Source organism: Aplysia californica, unplaced genomic scaffold (assembly GCF_000002075.1).
Source record: "Aplysia californica isolate F4 #8 unplaced genomic scaffold, AplCal3.0 scaffold00419, whole genome shotgun sequence".
Lineage (NCBI taxonomy): Eukaryota > Metazoa > Mollusca > Gastropoda > Aplysiida > Aplysiidae > Aplysia > Aplysia californica.
In genome coordinates, this window is record NW_004797689.1 from 116,463 (window position 1) to 142,524 (window position 26,062).

General features: G+C 37.8%; 1 protein-coding gene across 3 annotated transcripts in view; it reads left to right on the forward strand.

Annotated features, from left to right (window-relative positions):
- The window catches only part of LOC101856975 (bile acid-CoA:amino acid N-acyltransferase), a 20,523-nt gene extending 2,147 nt beyond the window's left edge, over positions 1-18,376 (forward strand). For all 3 annotated transcript variants that reach the window (XM_035971332.1, XM_005104402.3, XM_005104401.3), the window contains exons 2-9: positions 3,019-3,126; positions 5,383-5,620; positions 6,065-6,328; positions 12,148-12,317; positions 14,118-14,231; positions 15,135-15,311; positions 16,921-17,125; positions 17,558-18,376. In XM_035971332.1, coding sequence (XP_035827225.1) covers positions 3,061-3,126; positions 5,383-5,620; positions 6,065-6,328; positions 12,148-12,317; positions 14,118-14,231; positions 15,135-15,311; positions 16,921-17,125; positions 17,558-17,694 — 1,371 coding nt within the window. In that variant the 5' untranslated portion in view covers positions 3,019-3,060 and the 3' untranslated portion in view covers positions 17,695-18,376. The remainder of the gene's footprint in view (positions 1-3,018; positions 3,127-5,382; positions 5,621-6,064; positions 6,329-12,147; positions 12,318-14,117; positions 14,232-15,134; positions 15,312-16,920; positions 17,126-17,557) is intronic.
- The last annotated feature ends 7,686 nt before the right edge of the window (positions 18,377-26,062 follow it).

The window sequence follows — 26,062 nt, forward strand, 5'->3', positions numbered from 1 at the left end:
AATATAAACTTACACCTCAGAGGGGAAAGGGTGTCTTTGGCTTCTGTAAGAAAAGTGTAAGATTGGTGGGTGGGGAGGTTAACCAAATATGACACTTCTGTGAGATGAACGTTTTGCTCATGACTGAGAAGAAAAGGTAAATGAAAAAGTGGATAAATGCCAATAACAAGACCCAGATCTGCATGATCACTGCAGATCCCCGTTGTTGGTTGTTTGTTTTTTTCAATTATGATGAAAATTCTGTAGGTGGATATCTAATTTCTTAATGTTTCTTTGTAACTTTGCAACTGTTTTGATGATCTTTTGTCTTGATTTCTTTTATTTGTAAGGCACGTACCTATTGCATTGACAAGATTCTCAATGTCTTCCACATATATGCGTTCTTTCTAGTCCATATATGGTTTGATTAAATTGTATTAACTGAAATTATTTTATTTTTTTTACAAGCTGGTTAAAAAAAGCCACGTATAGATCTAGATCTAGTACAGGTATCTTTAAAATAATAATGGAAGTTGAAGATCGGGAAAAGTACTAATATTAAATTGGTGTAGGTGGGGATTGGAGGCAAATGTGAGAAAAGTGGTATTTGGGTTTTTTGTTTTAAAAAAGTCCCCAAAAGTGTAAGATTATATTTGAACAGCCCCATAGGTTTTCCATTTCCTCCTCTTCACCATCATTCTATTCTCTTCTTCATCTTCCTTCTCCCTTCCTCCACCACCACCTCTTCCTTCTTCTCCCCACCATCATCATAATCTCTCTTTATCATCACCACCACCATCACCTCCTCGTCATTATCATTACCATCATCACTGCCACTGCCAGCATCATCATCTCATTCACTGACATCACAACATGTACCACACCCACAAGAAGAGCGGCCATTTTGGAGTTAACACTTTTCGCCTTGGGAATGCCTTTAAAATGTTCCTCCTTCCTTTGCACAAGCAGATTTTTGATAGAGGTGTAAAATTATTTTTTTGTGTGTTCACAATGATTAATTTATTAATTATTGTGATGCAATTTCAGGGTACAGACATATATATTTTTTTACATTCAAATATCAAAATTTTGCTCAGTACGATTGACCATAGTATCTGTAGCTACTATTCCACCAATGTTCATGCAATTTTGTTAGAGAATAAGAAGCTTTCGGTTTTTTTTAAATTATTGTTTGTTTTGCATGTTGATGCTGTTTCCATTCCATGGCAACTTTCATATTTTTCGACTTATCAAAATTTACTTTCTTCATTATTTCTTATGCCCGTATAATTTTTTTTCCTAAATATGAATCGGAAAAAGAATCACCCTTGGGGTGAGCTGTTCCCCGTAAAAATGGACTGTAATAATATGAGCACATCAGAGAGAGAGAGAGAGAGAGAGAGAGAGAGAGAGAGAGAAGGGGGGGGGGGGAGGGAGGGATGGAGACTCTTTTCCCCGTACTATTGAGAAGGTACATTTTTGCTGTACTAGGAATACGGGGATCTGCAGTGATCATGCAGATCTGTGTCTTTTATTGTTACTGGCATTTATCCACTTTTTCTTTTACCTTTTTTTCCCAGTCATGAGCAAAACGTTCATCTCACAGAAGTGTCATATTTGGTTAACCTCCCCACCCACCAATCTTACACTTTTCTTACAGAAGCCAAAGACACCCTTTCCCATCTGAGGTGTAAGTTTATATTTTGAACGGCCCCTCCTATAGGCCTAGATCTAATACATTGAGGCATGTCGCGTACATGAGAGGCGGAGTAGGGTCGCATTTCGAGGATCGCCGTAAAAATAGCCTGGGACTCACTGGAAGGCTATCTTTACGGCTCGCCGTAAAAATAGCCACTGCGTATAATATAATATTGTCGCTTTTAAGGACAAACAGGCTAACCCTGATTTCGCAGGTTTTCAGAAATCTTGACCATCACCAAAAGTGGGCTTTGCCCTACCTATAGGAGAAGTTTGATTTCTTTCATGTGTATATTTGTTTGGCTATAGAGAAAACTCCTTGTCTTTTAAAGAAACTGAAAAAGGGGTAAAAACTTTTCTTTCAATTTTCTCAAAACAACTTTTTTCGGGATAGCCCCCTTCTTGTGCTTAAAATTGACCATATATGACCACCTTCTATATTCTCACCCCTGGTGAGAATAGCTCATGACCCGTTATTAAACGGTTATTCTCGCCCCCACCCCGGTGTGGGCATGAGGCGAGTCTGACTCCCCTCTGACCAATCACAGGCCAATATAACCACCAAGGCCCTGGTGGCTTATCGCAAGAGGTTGGGAAATGACCCATGAGTGTTTGGCACTTGTATCCTCATGTAGGCCAACTACTGATTACCGTTGTCATAGGCCCTAGCCTTAATTCTTATTTTTTCCAGTCAAATAGCCTTCTTTTAGAATTAGGATTTTATTTTAGTGAGGACCAGTAGGTATCAGATGCGTTCTGCTCTTGATATTTCGTTCTTGCATAACCATAGATCTAGATCTAGTGTAGCTCGTTTGTTGGAGGGTTCTTTGTTTGTTTGTTTTTTCACTGTTGTTTTCTGTTCATGGTGTGAAATGGCCTTCACCCAGCCCATTAAATAAACTAAACCTGAAACTTATCTCTACGACTTATAAGTTATTCTCTGTGCTGTTCTGTGTGTGTCTGTGCTATAGGCTATAGCCAGAGGCCTGCAGTATATAGCACACCTGAGTGGGGTGAAAATAGCGAGACACAGGCTATTCTCACCCCTGGTGATTGTCCTCTAGTCTTTCTTTTACTGTGGTACCTGAAATTCAAAAGCTTCACAAATCGTTGTTAGTGTTTGTGCTTAGGATAAAGATGTAGATCTAGCTGTCAGCTCACAAATTTTTTGTTCCGATAAAAGTTGCTGTGATTGATAAATTCCAAATAATAGGCCTATAAACTATAATATAATAATTTAATTTTATGTTTTTAACTGTCTCTAGGACTCTGCTCTTTGGTTTGACTATAGTAAGTGTTAGTGGAGGCATGAATTGATTTTTTTCTCTTTTTAATTTTCAGATTACTTTCCTGTGGACTTCAACGTAACTGACGAGATTCAGGATGAGAGAGAAAATCAGAACACGATCTTTGAACAGACTGCTAACAATTGAAAATCACTTGAAGCCAGTAAGACTTTAAAATTATCTAATCTTAGCTGGATAATGTTACTCGTATCATATTTATGGGAATTATTCCTGCTGTTTCTGTCATTTTACCGCTACAATGCTCACTCTGAAAATCTTTTTTTTCAATAGTACTGGTCTCTGATCCTTTATTTCCCCCCACTATGGTTCTCTCCCTCTGTCTTTTTCTGTAACCTCAATGATGCTGATTAAAGATGGACATTAGGTATTTCCCTAATATGTTCACTTTCAGTTTATCATAGTTATTATTCCTATAGATTCCAGCGCTCAAATGAATCATCTATAGACTACTTATAATTTAAGCATATACAGTCGAACCTGCCATGACGGCCACCTGTATAATACGGCCACCTATACAAACGGCCACTTTCCATTGGCCTCCTTGCGTATTTTCTATATAATTTAACTGTGTAAAACAGTCACCTGTCCAACGCGGCCACGGCCACCTTTTTTTTATCAACCTACGGTCAAATTTACTTGCCTGGGATGGCCTGGAGTGGTCACTCATTGCCTGACGCTTAAATTGTTATACATTTTTTAATCAGCCCCTCACGCTGTGGACAGGCTGACATAATTCATTGACTTTGTCGTTCTTGTTAGTCCCTCCAATGAATGTTTACCCAAGTTGACCAATGGTAGGCCTAACAATAAATTTTCAACTGCTGGTAAAGGGAGCGTGATTCGTCATAACCTATAATCAGAGCTGTTAAAGTACCTTGTAAAACAGTACGTAAGTACAAATTTAAGTACAATCTAAAAACTGTACTTAAGTACATTTTAAGTACGGTACTTTACTGTGAAATGTACTTGAGTACAAGTAGGCCTACTGTTTTATTAAGTACTTATGAATACATTTTGAGTATATTCTGCTAATATGCTAAAACACTTCAGTGCTTATGCAAAACATTGTACTTGTACTAAGGAATGCACAAAGAGATCTTCACTGAGTACATATAAATATATTTTGAGAATGTTGTTGAAGAGTAAATAGTCCAAGTTGGTCTAACAAAAATATTTCCAATTTGAATGTGTAAAGGGAAGAAGTATTTAAGTACTAGTGAGATTGTGAGTTTAAGCCAAGAAGACTATTTCTATCAAATTTACAGAAAAGAAAGATGTGTTTGTTGACAGTTCTTGACTTAATATTAAATCAATGATGAAGCCTTTACCCAATTGTTACTCTAAATAAGCTGAACTCTGCCAAAAATGACACAGTCGAAAATCGATGAGAAGCAAAACTCTTTCCGTTTGCCAGCACTTACCCTTTCTTTAAACCTCAAAAGTACTCAAAATGTTCTTTTAAAATACTCGAAAGTACTTTTATGAAAAGTATCGGAGTAAAGTAAAGTACTGGTTCTCAAAAATGTACCAGAGAAACAAAACTCTTTACGTTTGCCAGCACTTACCCTTTCATTAAACCTCAAAAGTACTCAAAATGTACTTTAAAAATACTCGAAAGTACTTTGATAGAAAGTATTGGAGTAAAGTACTGGTTCTCAAAAATGTACCAGAGTACAGTAAAAGTACCGAAACTTGTAACGTAAGTACCGTTACAACCAGCTCTGCCTATAAGCCCCACCCACAATTCATACAGAAATCATGTGGGAAGTGACTGGTCACTGTTTTGTTTAACTAATCTGTAACAAAGTAACAATGGATGGTGATGTGAGCTTGCGACTGTAGCGTCGCTTGTTCTGCGAGTGGTGGCGACCCGTGTGTTTGTTTACCATGGCGCTCAGTCTGCATTGTCTTACTTACATAATATTTCATTTATTTTACCCTTACACAAAATCAACAACTAAAAGAAAGCTAGCCAAAAATCAAACCAACAATACAAAAAAAAAACCCTTTTGAATTAACCTTATGGCAGTTTAAAGCCTGACATCAGCCCCGGTTTGGACGTCAGAAGGGAATGATTTGCTTTCGTCATTTTGATCAGTCCTGCCTAAGACGGCCACCTATATTATACGACCACTTTTCTCCTTGACAATGGATGGCCGTTTTACACAGGTTTGACTGTATATACAGAGGGGGGTGGGGGTCGGAGGAGTGAGAGAGAAAGAGAAATATTTCTTCATGAGAGAGCTAGAGGTATCTGTATGAAAATTTAATGTTTTAGAAAAGTGAGTTTTTATGACGTAGTGTAAACAGGAAAGATGTAAAAATAAATCTAAAACTTGGCTGATGATGACTAAAAGTGAATTGAAGAATTGAATAAAACTTATTCTATACATTTCAGCAACCAAGATCACATCCAACAAGCAGTACAGTTAGAATCGAACTCTCAAAGACATGGGCTCTTATGGATGAGTCTATAGACATCTCCATCAAGGGTCTGAGGGGAGGACAAAGCATAACTGTGCAAGCATTTCTGAGAGAAAGTGGCAAAACTTACGGATCTTATGGACATTATAAGGCTAATGAGCAAGGTGTTGTGGATGTGTTGACTGCTCCTTCACTTGGTGGGACATACACAGGTACTCTGCTTTTCTTGTTTTTCTTTCTTTGGTGGGAAATTTACAGTTCTACAAATGTAAAGAAAACTCCATGTCTCTTAATCCAGTTGGTTTTGTATTTTCTTTTTCATATCTATTTTACCATAACAGGGTAGGAGCTGACTCTCTGTCAGTGTTGGAGGAGTTATATATGGGTTTTGAGCTGTACGGATGTGTCTTTTTGGCCCAGCTTTGGTGATGCAGCCCTTTTCTGGATCTTCCTTATGTGGGAACTGATCTGGCATCCCCTGAGTTTAAAGCAAAGAGACTGAACATTTTACTTGAGGCTCTAGTGGCTGAGGCTAAACAGCTCTACATGCTGCGGGAGTGCTACAATGTATGATGACCAAGTATATTTAATTTATAGCAATACCGTAACAAAATGAAGGAAGATAGGAAAAGTGTATTTTTATTCTCTACCCACAGGTGTTGACCCAGTTGGTCTCTTCTGGAGCCTTACTACCACACCGGGAGTGAAACCAGGGCGTCTGATCAAGAGCGATGTAATGACACCGTACAATGTTTTTATAGCAGTACAAGATGGCTTCCAGGATTTTAACAGTTTGCCATGGGTTGAAAATCCTCCCAGTTTAGCCTGCACTCTCCTTCAGAGAAGCTACTGTGCCCCTGGAGTCAAACGTATTCCAGTTCAGGAGAATGGCCTCATTGGAATATTGTTTCTTCCTGAAGGTATTCAGACTGGGTGCCAGTTTAGTTGAAGGTCTATTGCTCTTCGCCGATCTACCGTAAGTCCCACCCAATCAACCACGGTCAACAGTTATCTAACGCCTGATTGGCCATGGTAACGATAGTTCTGGGAGCATGTAGAACAAAAGTGGTGGCATTGCACAATTGTGGTATGTGGGTAGGGGGGTCTGATTCAGTTTGTGGTGTCATTTGAATAAAAAGAAATATTCCGGGGGTAAAGTTTATGATTGATAAGTAACAAGTAAATTGCGACAGCAAGGATCCAGACAGACTATTTCAAGATAAACTACTACCCCCTAAACATTTTTTTATATGACTAATAACAATCTACATTACTGAACCTTGTCACATCCCAAGCCTGTATAAATTGGTAGACCTTCAACTAAACCAGTAGTCAGACTGGTCCAGCAGTGGACTGTCAACTAAACCAGTAGTCAGACTGGTCCAGCAGTGGACTGTCAACTAAACCAGTAGTCAGACTGGTCCAGCAGTGGACTGTCAACTAAACCAGTAGTCAGACTGGTCCAGCAGTGGACTGTCAACTAAACCAGTAGTCAGACTGGTCCAGCAGTGGACTGTCAACTAAACCAGTAGTCAGACTGGTCCAGCAGTGGACTGTCAACTAAACCAGTAGTCAGACTGGTCCAGCAGTGGACTGTCAACTAAACCAGTAGTCAGACTGGTCCAGCAGTGGACTGTCAACTAAACCAGTAGTCAGACTGGTCCAGCAGTGGACTGTCAACTAAACCAGTTGTCAGACTGGTCCAGCAGTGGACTGTCAACTAAACAAGCGCCATAAATTGTGTATAGTATAAAGACATGTGAAGATGCCAACACAATTCTTCTATTTAAAGATAAAGAGGGAGATCACACATAACAAACAGATATATTTTTCAGTTCCCAGTTCTCATACTAATTGTTTGGATTCATTTAACGTACATGTGTATTCCTGCACTGTACCTATAGATCTTTAGGGAAAAGTCATACCATCAAATATTTCTGAGGCTTTGCTCAGTTATGATTCTTAAAACTCAGTACAGAAATTTAGGTCCAAATTAACAGGAACAAACCATAAAATCAAGAAAATCATGAAATTTCTCCTGAATTTTGGAATTTGAGGCTTTCAGAAGATCAGGAAAATCTGAAGGAAATTTGTTTTTTAATAGAATCATAGTTCTATAAATCATAGTTCTATTAAGGGAGTGCTTATTTGGGCCACATATGGCCTAAATAAGGTAAGGGGGGGGGGGGGTTTAGCTTATTTAGGCCACAGGTGGCCTAAATAAGGTAAGGGAGGGGGGTTTAGCTTATTTAGGCCACACATGCTCAAACTACCAGGGGACACCCTTTTAAGGCAACTGAGTTCGTTCCACTTTCATAATGGTGCACCTTTCTCATTTAGTACAGTTTTGTCTCAGTGTACAACTTATATATATCATAATGAATATTGTAAGAACAAAGCACGATACGCAAAGTTTTGCTCAATCTCAATGGTTTGAATGAGGGCCAGATTTTTCCTTCATGGAGGGGCAAAATCTAGGCTACCATTTTGGCACACTTTGGTCAAGTAAAAAGGTCAAATCCTCCGAATGGACTTCCGGGTCAAATTTGGGGTATAAAAAGTGTGTACACAACGTGGCTGAGTCAAAGTTACACTATCTTTGCCTGGGTGGCACTCTCTCGTACTGTCTCGTAGTAGTACATCTCTCGTACTGTCTAGTAGTAGTAGCCTACATGTGTAGATGTAGTAGTAGTAGTAGTAGCAAAGATCGAGAAGAATCTTTGGTAGTAGATCTATCTAGTAGGCAGTTTAGTGAACGTGCACGCGGCAGGGCGAATCGGCCTCGATAAGCCCCGTAGACCTTTGTGATCGGCCACGAAGCCTCGTGTTTTGATAGGTCTAAACAACTTAGTGTTAATCGCACTGCCACATCCGACAGGCCTTTATCTTTTTAAAAGGAAAAGAAATGGTCATCAAAATGGTTGAATTTGCGTGAAAATCGATTCGGTAGAACTGTAACTATTAAAATTTGCTTCTGAAAACAAGTTACAAGGCCATTTTTATAACTCGATGAGATAAAAACTACTGGCTGTATTATTCTGTATAAATTATGAAACTTCAGGACGTATTATTATTTTCCAACATCTTTTGCCGCCTTAGCTGTAGAGGTTGAAGTTTTCACAACACTAATAGATCTAGTAATAGGGCTTTCCGTAAAAAATGCATAGATCTACAAAAGCCGAACCACCGAATCGACCGGTCAGCGACCCGGGCACCCCGCTCTCCCCTGCACACTGTGATAACATGTTGCTTCGGTATAATTATTCAACTATTAATATGTGCTGCTATGGCAATTGGGATGTACTGACTGACAAAGCGATTCACAGTTTTGTTTTTATTTTACCATATATTTGACTTTAATAGTGCAGGTGATAGCTAGATCTAGATTCCCTGTCTAGAATCAGTAGTAGCAGACAAATGCTAGAAGCAGCCAGAGAGCCTACAACTGCTAGATCTAGATCTAACTCATTGCTATGCCTTTGGGCTTTGGAATTGAAATAAAACGAATTGCACAGTTCTAGTTAATTTTAGATTCAGCAACTATCTGTATTTCCAGAATTAATAATAACAAATCTCACCATAACAATCACTTTTACTTTTATTAGAATAATTAGATCAACTTTTTTTTCTAAAATCTGTTTTGCGCAAACTTAAGACTTTCTCTACGTGTAGAGCACAGAATTTACATTGTAAGCCTCTGCTCAGTCTTTTATTTTTAAGTATATACTTTTAAATAAAATACGTATAGATATAGATCTATATAATCATTTTATGTTATTTTCTGGATATTGTTAAAAACGGGGTCTACCTAGCAAAATACTAGGTTTTAGGACAGGTGGACCCCGGGGTCACCGTAGTGAAATACATGTAAGTAGATTTATTTAAAGATTAGTAGACCCCGGGGTCACCGTAGTGAAATAAGTAGGTTTAATTTTAAAAGGATTGGTGGACCCCGGAGTCACCATAGCCGTAGAGGAATAAGAAGGTTTAATTAAGAATTGGTGGACCCCCGGGACACCGTGATTAAACCTACTTATTTTACTACGGTGACCGCATGGTCCACCTATTCTAAAACCTAACTAGTATTAAATTTCGTTAGGTAGACCCTGGGGTCCACCTTAAACCTACACCTTCCTATTTCACTACGTTGACTCCTGGGTCCACCAATCCTTAAAATTAAACCAAGATCTACATGTACTTATTTCACTACGTTGACCCCAGGGTCCACCAAACCTTAATTAAACCTAGATCTACTTATAATTTCACTACGTTGACCCAGGGGTCCACCAATCCTTATTAATTTAAACCTAGATCTACTTATAATTTCACTACGTTGACCACGGGCTCCGCCAGTCTTACTATAAAATAAACTGAGATCTACTTATTTCACTATGTTGACCCCGGGGTCCACCGATCCTTAGTCAAACCTAGATCTACTTATTTCACTACGCTGATTCCAGGGTTCACATCCTAAAACAGCATTTTGTTAGGTAGACCCCGCGGTCCACCTATCCTTTTGGGGCTAGATAGACCCCGTGGTCCGCCTATCCACTTCCTTGATAATAACTGAAAAACATGCCAGTTGTCATGAATAGTGAAGAAAAATGTGGAAAAAAAAAGATAACGAGGTAGACGATAATTTGTCAAAAAAATTGCAAGTGCAAGTGAAAATCATAAGATAATTTTGTTATTTTCTGGTCATCTTTTCACGGTTTATAAAATGTTCCAGTGGGCTTACTACTAGATCTATGTCTCTGAAGAACATTTTGCTTGATTTTATTAGCTTTTTTCATGTACTTGAAAGCATAGAATAAAATAGTTTCACACAAATGTATGCACAATACCTTAAAAAAGAAAGATAAGGTCATTGTTGTTGCTGTTTTTTTAACGGAATCCGTTTTACGTTGAAAAAAGCGCTAAAAACAAGTTTAAATTTTTATAAGAATGCCCATAATATTAGGAATCCGAAATTACTACCTTGATCTAGTTTGCTGACTCTTTAATAACCATGAGCTGTTAAGAAAAAAAGAGAATGATATAGGATTTGTCTAAATATGACCATTAGTATTAGCATTAGTAAGATATTGCCCATTTTGTCCAATTATCCTTGCAGGTTTTAATCACCCTGTACTGCACCTCAATAAGCACAAAAAGAATATTTCTGTGACTTTGTATAAAGGTGTTTTGTAGTTGAGTTCTATGTAAAATTCTCAACAAAATAATGTACATTTGGACCGTACAACTGAGATAGACACTCATGCACACAATAACATTCACACATTACACACATACAAACACACTACTACATTTACTCTCTCTCTCTCTAGATCTCTCTCTGTCTCACCACAACCACACACAAAACAAACACATACACACCCACACCCACACACTCACACACACACACACACACACACACACACACACACACACACACACACACACAACTCTTACACTTGGTCCACTTATTTAGAATCATCCTCTATTTTGAAATAATCCCCCGCACTAAATAAAAAGATCAGTAGAATCTCGACCTTCCGAATCCATGGTTAGTTCAAGAAATCTACCATATGATGTGGCCTAAATAAGGTAAGGGAGGGGGGTTTAGCTTATTTGGGCCACAGTGTGGCCTAAATAAGGTAAGGGAGGGGGGTTTAGCTTATTTAGGCCACACTGTGGCCCAAATAAGGTCACCCTTCTATTAATGTTTGAAAACTGCCTTTCTTTGTATAACTCTTCTAGATCTACATCCTCCAACAAAATAATATGTTAAAAGTATTCACTGATAAGGTTTACACTACATGGAGGAGAAGAAACTTTTTCCTTTCACCAACTTTACATTGGTGATGCATTTTACCAGAGTCAATCGTGGATGGTATCAATTCAAATAATCAGAGTATGCTATGTCATGATCCTGTTCACAGTTAAGCAGCGTGATGTAATTGAAAGCTTGTGATCTAGCTTATAAATCTGTTATAAAGACTCATACCATCGGCAAGCTGTCACAATGCCTTATGCCTCAAAGCAAAATTTTTCAAAAGTAAGAACTGTTTCATTCCTTTACCAATTATACCTAATTTTTACATCTTTGTCCTTGCTTTTTCCAACATTTAGAATTTGAATTTTGACAAAATATCTAGCATATGCAATAGATACCACAGATTAAAAAGATACAATAAAAAATGTTTCAAAATTTTTGGCTTAATACATCTGAACAGGCGACCAATGACATGAAGAGCTTCAAATCTGTCTGTCTCTATGGATTCCTTATATATATATATACAAGGGACGATGTCTTACTTTTCAAAGTATAGTTTTTCTCTTCATCTGCTCATCTGTAAAACACAGAATGTCAAGAGGATGCTAGCAGAAAAAAAATTATTTATAAAATTTGCAACAATAATTTATGGAAGGTAATGTTTTATTGGGGGTCATTTTACTTTATTGTCATTACAAATGTGTGCTTGTCAGCTCCAACAGTCCAGCTATATAAAAGCAAATGAGAACATGATATTCTTTAGCTTTTTTTTTATCTTATCTGACTGTAGATTTATGGGTTTGATGGTGTTTTTCTAATGTTTCAAATGATCCTACTCACAACAAAATATGTTTTTAAACAACTGTTTATTTGAATGTTTACAGCAGATGCGTGTGTTGTTTTTCATTAAAACTGTTTAGCACTTTTCCTTTACTTGTCAAAATGTTTACTACCTCGCATGTGAATGCCCATTTTCTTTTCTAGGTGAGGGGCCTTTCCCAGGAATTATAGATGTCTTTGGCCTTTCGGGTGTCATTATTGAGCACAGATCTTCAATGCTTGCTTCCAAAGGCTATGCTTGCTTCGTTTTCGCCTATATCAGATATGAAGACCTGCCCATTACTGAGTCTGACTTGGACTTCGGTTACTTTCTGGTGAGAGATTTTCCTCTTCATAGTGTAATCCTTGATATTTTTGTGTGTGTAATCAAATAATCCACAGCAGTGAAAGATGGAATTTGAATTTCTGTAGTTAACATTTGAATAGTTTGACTACAAAATGCGACAAACACCCGAAATTTAGCCCAAACTAGTAGGCCTACTAGCCGCCGTACTTAGAAACGTGAAGCATATTCCAAAATAATTTTTTTTTTTTTTAAAACAATTTTTCCGCTTTAACTCACTTAATTACTGTCAGGCTCTTTATGGTTCAACCTCTAAAGAATGCCCGGCATTTTGGCACCTATTTAAAAAAATCATTGTGACCTTATTCACCACCCAACAATGACCTTACTATACAGAAAGACAATAAAACATACTGCACAATGCAAAAGAAATTTTTAAGATATCTTGAATGATTGTTTTTTATGATCTTTTTACAAATGTGTCTAAATTATTTTTTTTTTACTTTTTAAAAATAAGTGCTAAGATCAACATCACTAAGTTTGCTATCATTTATCCTTATAGCATTTCACTAAATTGTGAACCCTCTACATAACTTGAATATGCATCAGTGTCATTTTCTTCAACATTAGAAAAGTCTAGATCCGCTCCAGCCCACGTGTGTATCGGTTCAAAAATATTGAAAAGTTTGTTCGCCATCATGCCAAAATGCATTTCAAGAAATTTTTACATTTTAATTCAATTATCAAGGGATGTAACTCAAACAATGCTCAATCAACTCATAAAGGTCAGCAGTTGTATACCCTTTAATTAAGACCGTCCCCGAAAAACAACAGGCAATAGTAGTAGTAGTTTTTTTAAAAATACAAAACCTCAAACCTGAGGGGTTTTGGTAATGGCCTGGGCTCGTACATCAATTTTACCCAAAATTCCTCGGGCCTAGCAGCAAGTGAGTTATAATAAGTGATGCTTTCTATCTTGGGCTTCAGAGGTCCACACCACACACGACACACAGCTCTCACATAGTGGCTGCTTGATTATCTCTTTCCCACGGGTGTTTCTTCAAGTTTAGGCTATTTCTAGCCTAATTTTGTCACCGATTTTCTCATGGTTTATGCTGATTATGAAAATGCTGTTATTATTTGTCTCTGGCCTATAATTTTGTTTAAAAGTTGAAATTAAATTTTTAAATCTCTTGGAAAAATATCGACAAAATATCTGGTCCACCAAATATGAGCCCCATGACCAAATGGCTGGTGTTGGGCACATGAGGATTCACAGTATTACGTGAAAGGTCTGAGGCGGTATGAGGACTGACGAGTATAGAGTTTTTTAAAAATTGCAAGTACATAATATAGCCTAATTTCTGATCCGTCAGAAATTTTCTATTTGAATAAAATTTCCATAAAGTTCAGCTGGAGCTGTACATGTAATTGGTTGCTACTCATTTTTCTCTTGGCATGGCAATCACGCGTGACAGATCTTGGTGAGTCAAGACTGACCGCAACTGGTTTCTAGTCTCTTCCAATAGTAAAGATGGCAATCAGTGCTTCCCGTTATACTGCCAACCCTGCTGTATCGCCAACTTCGTGCTCGTACCAAGGTAGACGGTATAACAAAGTTTGACTGTATATTTATCAACCTGTCTGTCTTTCTATTTATGTAGGCCCACCTATATATCTTTTTCTGACTGACTGTTTGAATTTTTTATTCTTTTCTCTGTTTACCTTTTTCGTAAATAGGCCTATTTATAATTGTTCATGTAGTTTTTCATTTAAATTAATATAATATATATATATATATATTTCGTGTGACTGGCTGATTTACTTGCAGAAAGCCTTTGACTGGCTGGCATCACATCCAAATGTGGACTCCAGTAACATCGGTGGGGTGTCAAACTGTGCAGGGGGAGGCTACTCTCTCTTCATAGCAGAGAGAAGACCAAAAGTGGGTAACTGAACTTTAAAACCAGTACAAAATATAGATTGTAATGTTTGCTAATACTGTCTTCCTCCTTAAATAAAATCAATCTTGCTAAGCCAGAGACCCTTCTGGTGTAGAATTTTTCATGTTGAATTTTGCAGTAAGATGGGACCTGAATAGTATAGTACTCCAGGGGCTTCTTGTCTAACAGTAAGGGTCTGGATTTACAATTGCGTTGTTGTGTTCTGAGTAAAGTCACCGTAGCATATTCTCCTGTCCAGTTGATCTAGATGAAAATCAAACAGCAGTATATCGGAATAATAATGGTAAGCACTTATCAAATTACAGTACTTGGTTCATTTGTTTTTACGATTGGTATATATATGTTATATATATTATGGCTATGACGGTAAGCACAGATTATTTTATATATAGGCCTATATATATATATATATATATATATATATATATATATATATATATAGAGAGAGAGAGAGAGAGAGAGAGAGAGAGAGAGGATTTAAAGTTACAGCTAAATTGTTTTGTTCTAGTCATTAATGCCCCAGAAAGCTTATACAGCGTTTTTTAAAGAGCAGCTTTTAAACTTCTCTTACATGCATCAAATCTGTACGTCATCGTTTAAGCCGACTTGTACCAGCTACTGTAATGTATCTTCACTTCTTCCCTGCTGATCTCTGGCTATCCCTCGCTGCATATTCACCAACGAACACAAAATGTACCGAAGCAAGGAGTGGCATTCTAGTTTTTTTTAACTCAGTGTAGAAAAACCATAGACATGTTGTATGGAAGAAATACTTTAAGACATGGGAAATACTTAAATGACCTCATGTTCTTGCAACTCTATATTTTTATTTCAGCCATTTTCATTTTAGTGCTTCGCACATGTTTTTTATCTATCCAATACAGCTGAAGTGTTTAGTGTGCGTCAATGGCAGCATTAGTCCAGTTGGAGCAGAGCACACAGTGGAAGGGAAAGTTGTGAAACCTGCTGGCTTCCGGATGGAGAGGGCAGTTCCTGTAAATGGAAACATGTTTTCCTTCAGGGAGATGTATCATCCCTCTGATGAAATGCTTGTGCCTCAGGTAGTCTTTGTATCTTCATTACATCAGCGTCCCTTCTTATAATGGTTTCTTTACAGTAATGATCCTGTATGTTCCTACAGATGCTCCTGTTTATGCAGTAGTTGTAGTAGTAATAGTGATTGTATTTGTTAAACACTCCTTTCGACACTGTAAGGTTTTTTTAAGAGGCAGGACTTCCAAATGTAACATCCATCTCAGATAAAAACTAAGCCAAGTGGATGTAGAGCCTTAAAAGCTCTTCGGACAATCCAAGCTTAAATCATTCTATCTGGGATTCGAACCTGAGCCATCCACAGTACACTACAACATAATATTTATTGAGCAAACAGCGTGCCCCAGGTACCCGTATATCTAAAGTGTGAAAATGTGAGATGGTGTAAGTTTAACGCACCCGTCAACATTATTAGATTATTTTTAAGACACAGGACCTCCAAGTTTAAAGTCCAGCTCCAAAAGGACCCAGCCAAGAGGAAATTTGTGCAAAGTGCCTTTCCAAGGGTCGCAATGTCAGACCCAGCTGAGGCTTGAACCCATCTAAAGTGTAAGATGTCACACAATAAGAAGTATGCAAAGCAAACTACAATCAGAGATTTTGATCTAAAAGATATTCACTAATCAACTTCTTTTTATGAAGCCTCAACATGTTTATACTGGAAAAATAGATATCACCTGGTTTCTGAATTCAGTTGCAATATAATTTTATAGCTATCCAGTCCTGTCTTAGTTTCTATCCAAGGAAACAATATTTTTGCTTGCATGAAAAAGCCTGTAGACACTGTTATAGTCATGAAAGGAATTAAGTATTTTTGAATGGATGTAAAGAAAAAAGCAGTAACGAGGATCAGTTTTTTGTCTTCTTGTCAGCTGATTTAGGCAAAAAATCTTTCCTCAGAGGAACTGGAAGGGAATATAAGTAGTAAATGGTTTAATCTTTAGAAATAAATCTTTGTTTTTCAAATGTATTAGAAGGATGACAAATTCTATGTGTTCTTTAGGGCACAGATAACTCAAACACACTGGGGGTTGACAAATGTGTTAGACACATCTATAATAAGGATAACTTATGTAATGAAAAATTTAAAGAGTTATAAGTCGGGGAATGGCAAATTGTATGAGCAATCAGAGATTTGGAGTTTTCCTTGTTCTTGGTGACTCTAAAGTTACATCCATTGAAATTTATTGAGAGCTTTCCATTAAAGAAGAATTTAATATATAAGAAACGTAAACGTTCCATCAGTTATGATCAAATAACAATAAATTACTTTGAAATAGAAAGTCAAAGCAAAATCTTGTTCCTGGTGGTTAAGGTGAGAAAAACTATTTTTCGAGACTGAAATTCTGCCCTTATGCAAATGTTGTGATATCGAATGAAAAAACTGTTCATAGAAACTGGCCAATATTGAAGAGAAGGTTGTTGGGGTTTGGCCAGAATTGAAGATTAATTGTTGAAGATTGGCCAATTTTGAAGAGACAGTTTTTCGGGATTAATCAGTTTTCAAGAGATAGTTGATAGACAAATACCAATAATACTGATGAATAAAAAAAATAATTTATAGTTCATGACTACTCTGATTTTTTTTTTACGTTTAATGGCATTTCCTCCTTCCAGTTCTGGCAACATGGTGCTAAATTCATCTTTGTGCAAGGAGAAGATGATCAATGTGTGAACCCAGCAGCCGTGGGGCATATGAGATCCCTGGTCCCTGAAGAATATCGCAGAGACAACATGGAGATTGTCTATTATCCCGGCGCTGGCCATATCATAGAACCACCACATGCACCTCTTTGTAGAGCCAACTTTAACAAAGTGCTTAGTGAGTATGATAGCTACTGTGTTTTCTGTTGCATTTTATTACTTGTCCCTCATTTTTAGTGAAGGCAGAACAGGTTAGTTTTAGGCAAAGTTGATACAGTTGACCAAAGCCTTCAGTATTGAATTCTTCATGCCCAGTGAAAACAAAAAAACAATGTGATTATGATTAATGTTGACATATGACTTCCTGACTGTAAAAGAATAACAGATTTTATTGAATACGTTTATAAGGGAACAACTGCAAAAGTTGTCTATGATAAACCTTCATGTTTGTTACAAAGATCATTCGTTTTTTCTCAGTTTGGTGTTTATTTTATGCAAAGAGGATAAATAAGACAAAGATTTATAGGGGAGTTTTTAATGCTGAAAAATTGGATCTCAGAATTGGCTGCATACACTAGGAGTTAATTCATGCACCATTTTTGTGTTTTAGGAATGTATCTGCTGTGGGGAGGCCAGCCCAAACCACATGCAGACGCCCAAGTCGATGTCTGGAAAAGAACTTTGGATTTTCTCAACAAAAATCTCAGGCAGAATGTTGCCTCAACTGCAGCCAGGCCAGAACTCTAACATAAATTGTATATGTGTGTCTACTTTTTTGTACGTCTCTGCTTTTTACCACAGTCTTTGAGGGTAAAGTCTAGCACAGGGTATTTTATTTTTATTTGGTCAGTATAGATTAATTGTTTTTTCTTGTAATTTCTTTACTGATTCATTCCTACATTTATTCAGAGCATAACTGTTCTATGCTTGCATTTTTATACCGAAAAAAGTGTTGAAAGATGTTTTTTGTTTGTGGTCAGTTTGTCCTTGTTCCTGTGCAAGAGTTTTTATTTTATAGACCGACAGTACAATTTTTGCCATATTTTATGTGCATATATAAGTTTGTTGATTTCTGTAATAGATTTACTATGTGATTGAAATACTAGTGGGCACCCAACACTGAATTTTCATATATGGATTCAAAGTGAATGATTAATCTATATATCAAAAGAACTTTTCATTCTGAACAATTTGGTGCCAAATTATCTGCAATAGGACAATATATATATGGGGAAACTGAATGTTTAAAATGTAATATATTAGTGCAGAGCATGCAATATAAAGAAACACAAATGTAGAGACAGCTCACACTGTAACAAAATTTGCTGCACCCACCAAACTTCCTTAGTCTAGAGTCATTGGTGCCTTTAGTTATAATGTCAGTTTTTTAAACAGACGTGTAATGATTCATAATAAACAAAATAAGGTTTTAAAAATGGTCGAAAAGTCTATTTCACACTTTTGCTAAGGGGAGGCAAAGCGACAAAATTTCACTAACTTGAAGATGTCACACAAATTGATCTATGATTGATAGATACACAGAGTGAATACCTCAAATTAGAGAGAAAGAACAACTCTTTAGCATGCAGTTAAATTTTAAATACAGTCGAACCTGTGTAAGACGGAATCGCAAGGGAGCGGGAAAAAAATTCTGTCTTAGACAGGGGAATGTAGGGGGGATTTTGGAGTTTGGGGGGGGGGAGGGGGGTTCAAAGGCCCAGCCGGTGGGATCAAGGATCGCTTGCCCGATCGGCAAGCAGTAGTCAAAACTTCACACCTCTCAGCTGCTATCCTGTCTGATAATGACATGCATCAGTCTTACGTATCCAATTACCACCTGTGTTTGCCTTTCATAGGACCACTGTTTGACCTATCAAAAACAGAAACGTTGGAACATCTCCTTTGCTTCCCCCCTTAGTCCCACCATCCAATGCCTCCCCTCACTGCCATCGTTGTAACAACGATTCGAGGAACTCTTTTCTCAGCTGGCCATATGATCAGGGCGGCAGGCATTGGTCAATCTAATTTCACACCTCTGGCTTCTGGCTACCCAGGAAAGTTTCCGTAGTGGCTCGCTACTCGAGCACTCTCACAGGCAGTCGTGAGATTTCACACCCACACTGCACTGACCATCTGCATCACTCAGGGCTCATATGATGGGGTAATTTCTACCCCTAAATTGCACGCCCACTCTCCTTCCTCGCCCAGCAGCATGGCCATGGCGTTACGTTTAGAGCCGGCGAAACCGAACTTGCGAGTTTTGTTTCAAATCAGGGCTGAGCGGGCAAAGCATTTTCCGTCTTAGACAGGTGAAACCCTCGGAAGGGGCGGATTTTTCTTTCAGTTTCCACGTTGGACAGATTTCCGTTTTGTACTGGTAATGAAAGAGTAATATATCAAGGGGGGAGCGGGTAGATTCCGTTAAGACAGGTTTCCGTTTTACACAGGTTTCCGTTAAGGCACGTTCCACTGTAGTCATAATAAACATCAATGTAAGCACTTCATCAGTCTTCAAAATGCCCATTAATTTATGTAAAAATGGACAAAAATGACATTTTAATTGACGCAAAAGGTATTGATGTGCAACATTATATAGAGCAAATATTTTTTTTTTACATAAAATTAAAAAGAACAGAGCAAACATTAATGTGCTTTCTGTATTATTATTGTTTCCATATCTCCCATCTGCGCAGATTTTCCAAATATGTTTTTCATTCGCCTTCTATTTTTCCAATGAGAGGAAGATATTCAATGCCTTTATGTTGAGTCACCCTTGACAAGGTCCAAAATAATGCTCTCCGTTTCGTACACGTCAGCATGAGGTACACACCTACTGCCACATGTGAAATCCTTTCAAATGCTGAACCCCTGGGAATCCGCAGAGATAAAGCAGTTTTGGAGCTACATGAAAGAACTAAAAGAATGTGCCCTAACCACCCAAACTGGAAATTAATTGAAACATGGAAACCAAAGAAATGCGAATTCAGCAAAAATCATTCATGCTTCACTTCATAGAACTAATGGAGAATTACCATCTACCACAAAACAGAAAAGAAACCAAAAGAGTCAACCAAAACATCCCTCTCCACTTTTCTATCATTACAAGATCTCTCAGAGACAATAGCACAAAATCTTCAGACCCGGTGACGCTGATGTTTGATTCACATCAAACAATCGACAGCTATTCAGGTGACTGGATACATGTCTATACAGACGGCTCAGCATTCAAAGGCACAGCCAAAGCCAGATATGGAATACTAATAAAGTATGCAGATGGAAGTTCCAATGAGATCTCTGCATCCTGTGAAGAGAAATGCAGCAACTATGATGCAGAAATGATGGCAATTGAAACAGCACTGTACAATCTCCGCACAGTTTTTGACACTCATCCTGAAAAAGCAGAGTATTGTGATTTTCACGGACTCACTATCAGTCTTGCAAGTGACAGAAAATGACCATCATCTAAACCAAGATTTGACTCATATACTGTTTGCCTCCCATCATTTGATAACATTCTGTGGCATCAATCTGGTGATGCAGCGGGTCCCTGGACACTCAAACATACCTGGAAATAACAGAGCAGACACACTCGCCAAACGGGGATCTAGACAGGAGCAACCCAACATGTGTGCTTCATACAACACTGCAATACAAATCTTTAAAAGCAACAAAAAACAAGATTGGGTGAACAGATGGGCCTCGGGAAAGACAAGCAGAGCAGTTTTCAAACATATGACTACAACAAAACGTAATGACAATATCAACCACCTACAGAGAAAGAAACAGACCTCGATCTTCTACCTACGAACAGAACATATACAGCTCAACTTCCACTTGAACAGAATAAATCCAGAACTTCCCCAAATGTGTCCCTTGTGTGACTATACATAATATAAAACTGTGGATCATCACCTGTTCCACTGCACAGCCCTAAATGACATCAGAGCTTCCCTTCTCCCTTGGAGACCTAATATTGACTACACACTCTATGGAACATTATAGCAACTGCAGCAAACCTGCACTTATCACTTCATGGCATTGGACAGAAGGGTGATAGCCCTGCTGTTGCTGGATCGATAACAATAATAACAACCACATGTCGGGTTAAGTATCCTAGAAAGTGCTTTTGTCACTTCCTAATTGTTTTTGTTAATGAGTGGCCCACATGGGCTTCTTTCAGGACTTCAAAATACCTATACAAAATATTTTATGTAGATGAATTGTGCACTAGCATGATGCTCGCCTGGCAGTTCTTGTTTCACTTTGACTTGGTCAGTGAAAGAAGTGCCAAGTGTCGTCACATTAATTAATGCAAAATTACCCTGATACTGTTTATGAAATATTCTTATAGACAGATAGATGGAAATTTTTTGCCATATATTTTTAACTCAAATATTTTTAATAAATTCCTTTTTTTTTAAACTTTCTAAATTTTAATTTTGATTTTTTTTGCACTTTAAGTTAAAATTGGTGCATGAAATTTATAATGAAAGAAACATATATTCATGCACTTTTAGAGAGACTCGATTTAATTAATATCAATGAGATATAAAAGGTTTGCTGATGTTTTGAAATCTATGAGTTTTGGAGGTTCCCAGATTTGGCATTAGCAAGACTCTAAAAAGACAATTCAATATCCAGCTTTGACCCCTGTAATTAAAACTTATGTTTTATTTGCTCGCTTTTTCAATGTGCTAAATTAAAAATCGTCGACAGCTTTACGTAAAGATATTATATTAGTTTATTGTACTGAATATGAGGCTTTATAATTGACATTTTCACTTCTACCAATGTCTAGTTTTTTTATGTCACATGAGGTGATAAATTTAAGTTTTAAACCTCCAAACCTAAGAGGGGGTGCTCTCGTGGCCTAGAGGTTAAGGTGTTGGCCTCTCATTCAAAGGTTCCGGGCTCAAATCCGGGTAGTGACCGGAAAAAAATTTTTCTCTAAATGTGTCTCTTTTCACCTCCTTTCCTGCTCTCTAGCAATGTTCTGTCGTCTGCTTTCGTCTCCCTTTTCTTCCCCCACTCCCTCATCTCCTTTGCCCCCCTCCTCTGGGCTCCTGATTCTTTCTACAGCCTTTCTACTGCTACTTCTTGGCTTCTTCTTACTGCTGTCTTTCAGCCTCACCCCTGGTCTTCTGGTAGGAAAGATCTACACCTAGCCTTCTCGGACAAGGGCGAAAAATCTCGGAAGGCCCGTGTGCAAGTTGTGCACCTTAAAGATCCCTTGGTGGTCTAAAATCGATAAGAGTAGGCTTCGTCCGCCACCCGGGCAAAATTCAAAATTTCCTACCAACTGAAAAAAGTTAAATGTGTCCCGCGCACTCATATGACCTTATGCAGTTGCGAGCGTCGTAAAACACTTACAAAAACAAACAAACCCAAGAGGGGCTTTTTTTTCTTAAAATCATGCTTAAGACTGAAGCAGGCATTTTAAGTGCTGTCTGTCTACCCACTCATTTGTGTGCTGTAAACCGTTTACAGTGTACAAGTGTTTACTAACTGTTTAGAAGTGTTTAGTGAGGTTTTTATGTGAGTCTGAGAATGTCAAGGTATTGGTGCTCTCAATCAAAACATATACATTTATTACCTATTTCTATTATATTATTCTACCTGTCCATGTTTATTTATGTGTGACCTTCAGCATTCTGGAGATCCAAACATGTACATGGAATTAAAAGTAATATATGCATTTGTTTTTATTGGTGCAGTCTACAGCATAGAATGTATTGAAATAAGGTTGGAACTCACATGTTACAAAATTATCATATATTCTATCTCTTTAGTCGGCGTAATATAATATAACTGAGCCGGTGGTGGAAAAAAGATAGAATCAATATTTGATATATATAGTTAAGAATAATTTACCTTATTTTGTGTACAAGAGAATGGGATATGTCATCAACTAGTAAGTGTTTTTTCCTTTTTTTTTCAACCTGCCTGATATTATACGATTTGGTGCAAAATGTTGAGTTTACATATATATATATATATATATATATATATATATATATATATATATATATATATATATATATATATATATATATATATATGCGTGTGAAATTGAGTCTGTTTTTAAAAGTTTGATTAATTTTTTTTTAATCAGAATATTTATTATGACGTACTGCTAATGCTGATTGTGTTAATAATATACATGTGTACCTTTCGCTGTGGGCTGAATACAGGAGTACACTTTTAATATTCCAGACCTTCTTGCCAAAGCTGCTGCTTTTATGTTGGCTCAGTTTATAGCAGTAATTGTTTAACATGCTTTAACTGCAATTTTCACTCTTTCAGGTACTTTGCTGTGGGTTTGACTTGTGTCAAGCTTAGTCATTATGTACCAAAGGTCAGTCATTAATCCTTAGTTTTGCTTAGCTGGCGAAGTACAGTATAACATGGATAGGTTGAACACAGAAGACTCGAAATCACACATCCATTGAACTGTACCTAGGGTCTTGTTTCTTTAAGGGGGGGGGGGGGGGGGGTCTTCTTTATCTTTGTAAGATATCCCTCGAACTACGGATCCCTCGAACTACCGATGCCAGCCCCAACAAATTCGCACTATCCATGTTATACTGTAATTTGTTGTGTGTTCAGATTTCTTGTTACTTAAACATATAACATCAGTAGATTGTTGTTAAGGCAAAACAGTATTTCTTAATTATAGTGTTGAATATGACTTAAAAACTGCATTAAAAAGATTTTATACTACATGAAGTTGTTTTAGCACTGCTTTTCTGGTGAAGTAAATCACACGTGAAACTACGGTGAAACATAAGCTGATGTCTCACACGTGAAATATAAACTCTAATCAAAATTTGCTAAACATATATACTGACGAGCAAAAGAAAGTGGGCACCCTACGTTCTGTGCATTATTTCCGTTCTGTACCGTAGTAATGACTTATTGCCAATGGATTTTGAAAGGCTTGACATTTTTTCATTAAGGGCAGACAAAAAACTAAGAAAAACGATCAAAAATACACCTTTTATTAGAAACTCATAACACCGATTCAAAACAGTACATCTCTGCCTCATTTATTGCAAAAGTCGTTGGATAAATTGCTGGAGAATATAATTCCAAGCATTCTTTAATGATTGTTGCAGTTGTGGGGTTGTCGTTGGGGGTGGCCTAATCTCTGGGTAACAGAGGCACGGTGTGCTGGTGCAATGTCCTGCAGGCACACGAGATTGTTCCTGTGGCGAGCCAGAAACGGCAGAAGGTGTGGATAGAGAACGTCTTTGATGTATCTCTGGGCAGTCAGATTACCGTCGATAATGACTAGGTCGAATTCATCAGTACTGGTTATGGATTCCCTTACCATAATGCTACGTTTGTCAGAAACAGCACTTACAACTGAGGTAAATAACGTTTATGACGTCTCCGGTAGGCTTTTTGCCTTCCATATTGGCGATCCAAAGGAAATCTGGACTCGTCAGAAAATATAACTCTATTCCACTAGCGGTTCAGCCATCGCCGGTGCAGACGTGCCCAGTGGAGTCTGGCATGACGATGTCTTTGGAAGAGACGAGTGCGTCGAGCTGGGTGTCGGGCAACGATTCCGTGGGCTTTCAAGCGTCGACGAACGGTGAAGCCGTTGATTGGTCTAAGCCCAGGCCAATCTCTGGCAGTTTTAGAAGCTGTTTGAAACCGATCCCACAAGTGTGGAACTCTGATCCGATTGTCTTCAACAGCAGTAGTGACACGAGGACGACCAGTCCTTGGAGTGTCACTAACCAAACCACTTGCTTGGAAGTGTATCCTTAGCTTTTGGATCGTATCTCTCTCAACACTGAAAGCTCTAGCGACAGAAGAAACCGTTGCATTAGCTCTCAGCATGCCAAGAGCTTCAAGACGTTGCGCATCACTGAGACGAGGCATCGTATTTTAAAAAATTCAAAAGAATTAACCCAAAAATTTTGACGGCCTTTTCTCTGACAAACGTTGAAGTGTGTAACGAATAAAGAATAAAAGTAAAGGCATTGTAAACTTTCAAGAAAACACGAGAAAACATGTTTTAGACCAAACATATTGTAAACACTTTTCACAACAACAAAATAAACAAATGTTGTTTTGACTGACTTTCTAAAGTCACTCAAGCTCAGCATGTCAATCGCCAAGTCAAAATTCGCGAGACGACTCATACAGCACCGATTTGAAAACTGCCCACTTTCTTTTGCTCACCAGTATTTGTCGTGCACTATATTTGCCTTCTGGCCTTCTGTAAGCAAAGTATAGACTTGGCGCTCATATGACCTTATGCAGTTGCGAGCGCCGTAAAATCCTCTACTACAATAAAATAAAGTATAGACTTAAATAATAAAATTCCTAGACCATGCAATGTTTACGGCAGGTGCTCTTTGCTTTCTGTAAAAACTTTACTGCAAAACGCACTCACCATAGGCGCCCAGATGAAGTGCGAAACACCAGTCTCCTAGTGTCCCTATAGTTGAGAGCCTTTGTTCCAAATTGAATCAAATGGTGCAACCATAGTGGACCGGGATTACGTCAGAGTGTGAAAAGAGTCTGTTTTTTAAGTTTTATTAATTTTTAAAACATTGATGTTTTTTAGTGCAACGCAAAAGTCTGTGCTAGCAAACGACTCCCAGCCTTTGGTTTGTTTTGATTGCAAAATTTAAAATCAAAGTCAAAGTCAACCCTATTCTAACAAGGCAGTTTCTTACTTTTTAAACTTTTGAATCGTATGTTTTCTGCTTGCTTTGTCTATGCTTATGCTATTATTGTTGGGATTTATTTTGCGGAAGGGGACATGCAGATTGCACAACATGTAACTGGATCTAGTGTGGCTAAAAATATAGAGGAAGCAATCCTCACTCTGACTCCGACAGGCTTGAGACTTTTGTCTTTATGTGATAATCTTGAATGGATCCTCTTGTCGGCTTGACTGGTGATTTGAACTTTGTTGGTCCGGATCTATTTCGTCAGCTTGGTAATTTCACTCGTATGATAAATCATGATCTACCTCCATAACTCATATCTATTTTTTGTGTCTTGGACACTCACTATCGGACTGTTCCATCAGTTCAGAGTAATGCCTGCTTTCTCATCAAAATGGCTAAACTGAGCTGATCTTAACCTTGCTTCC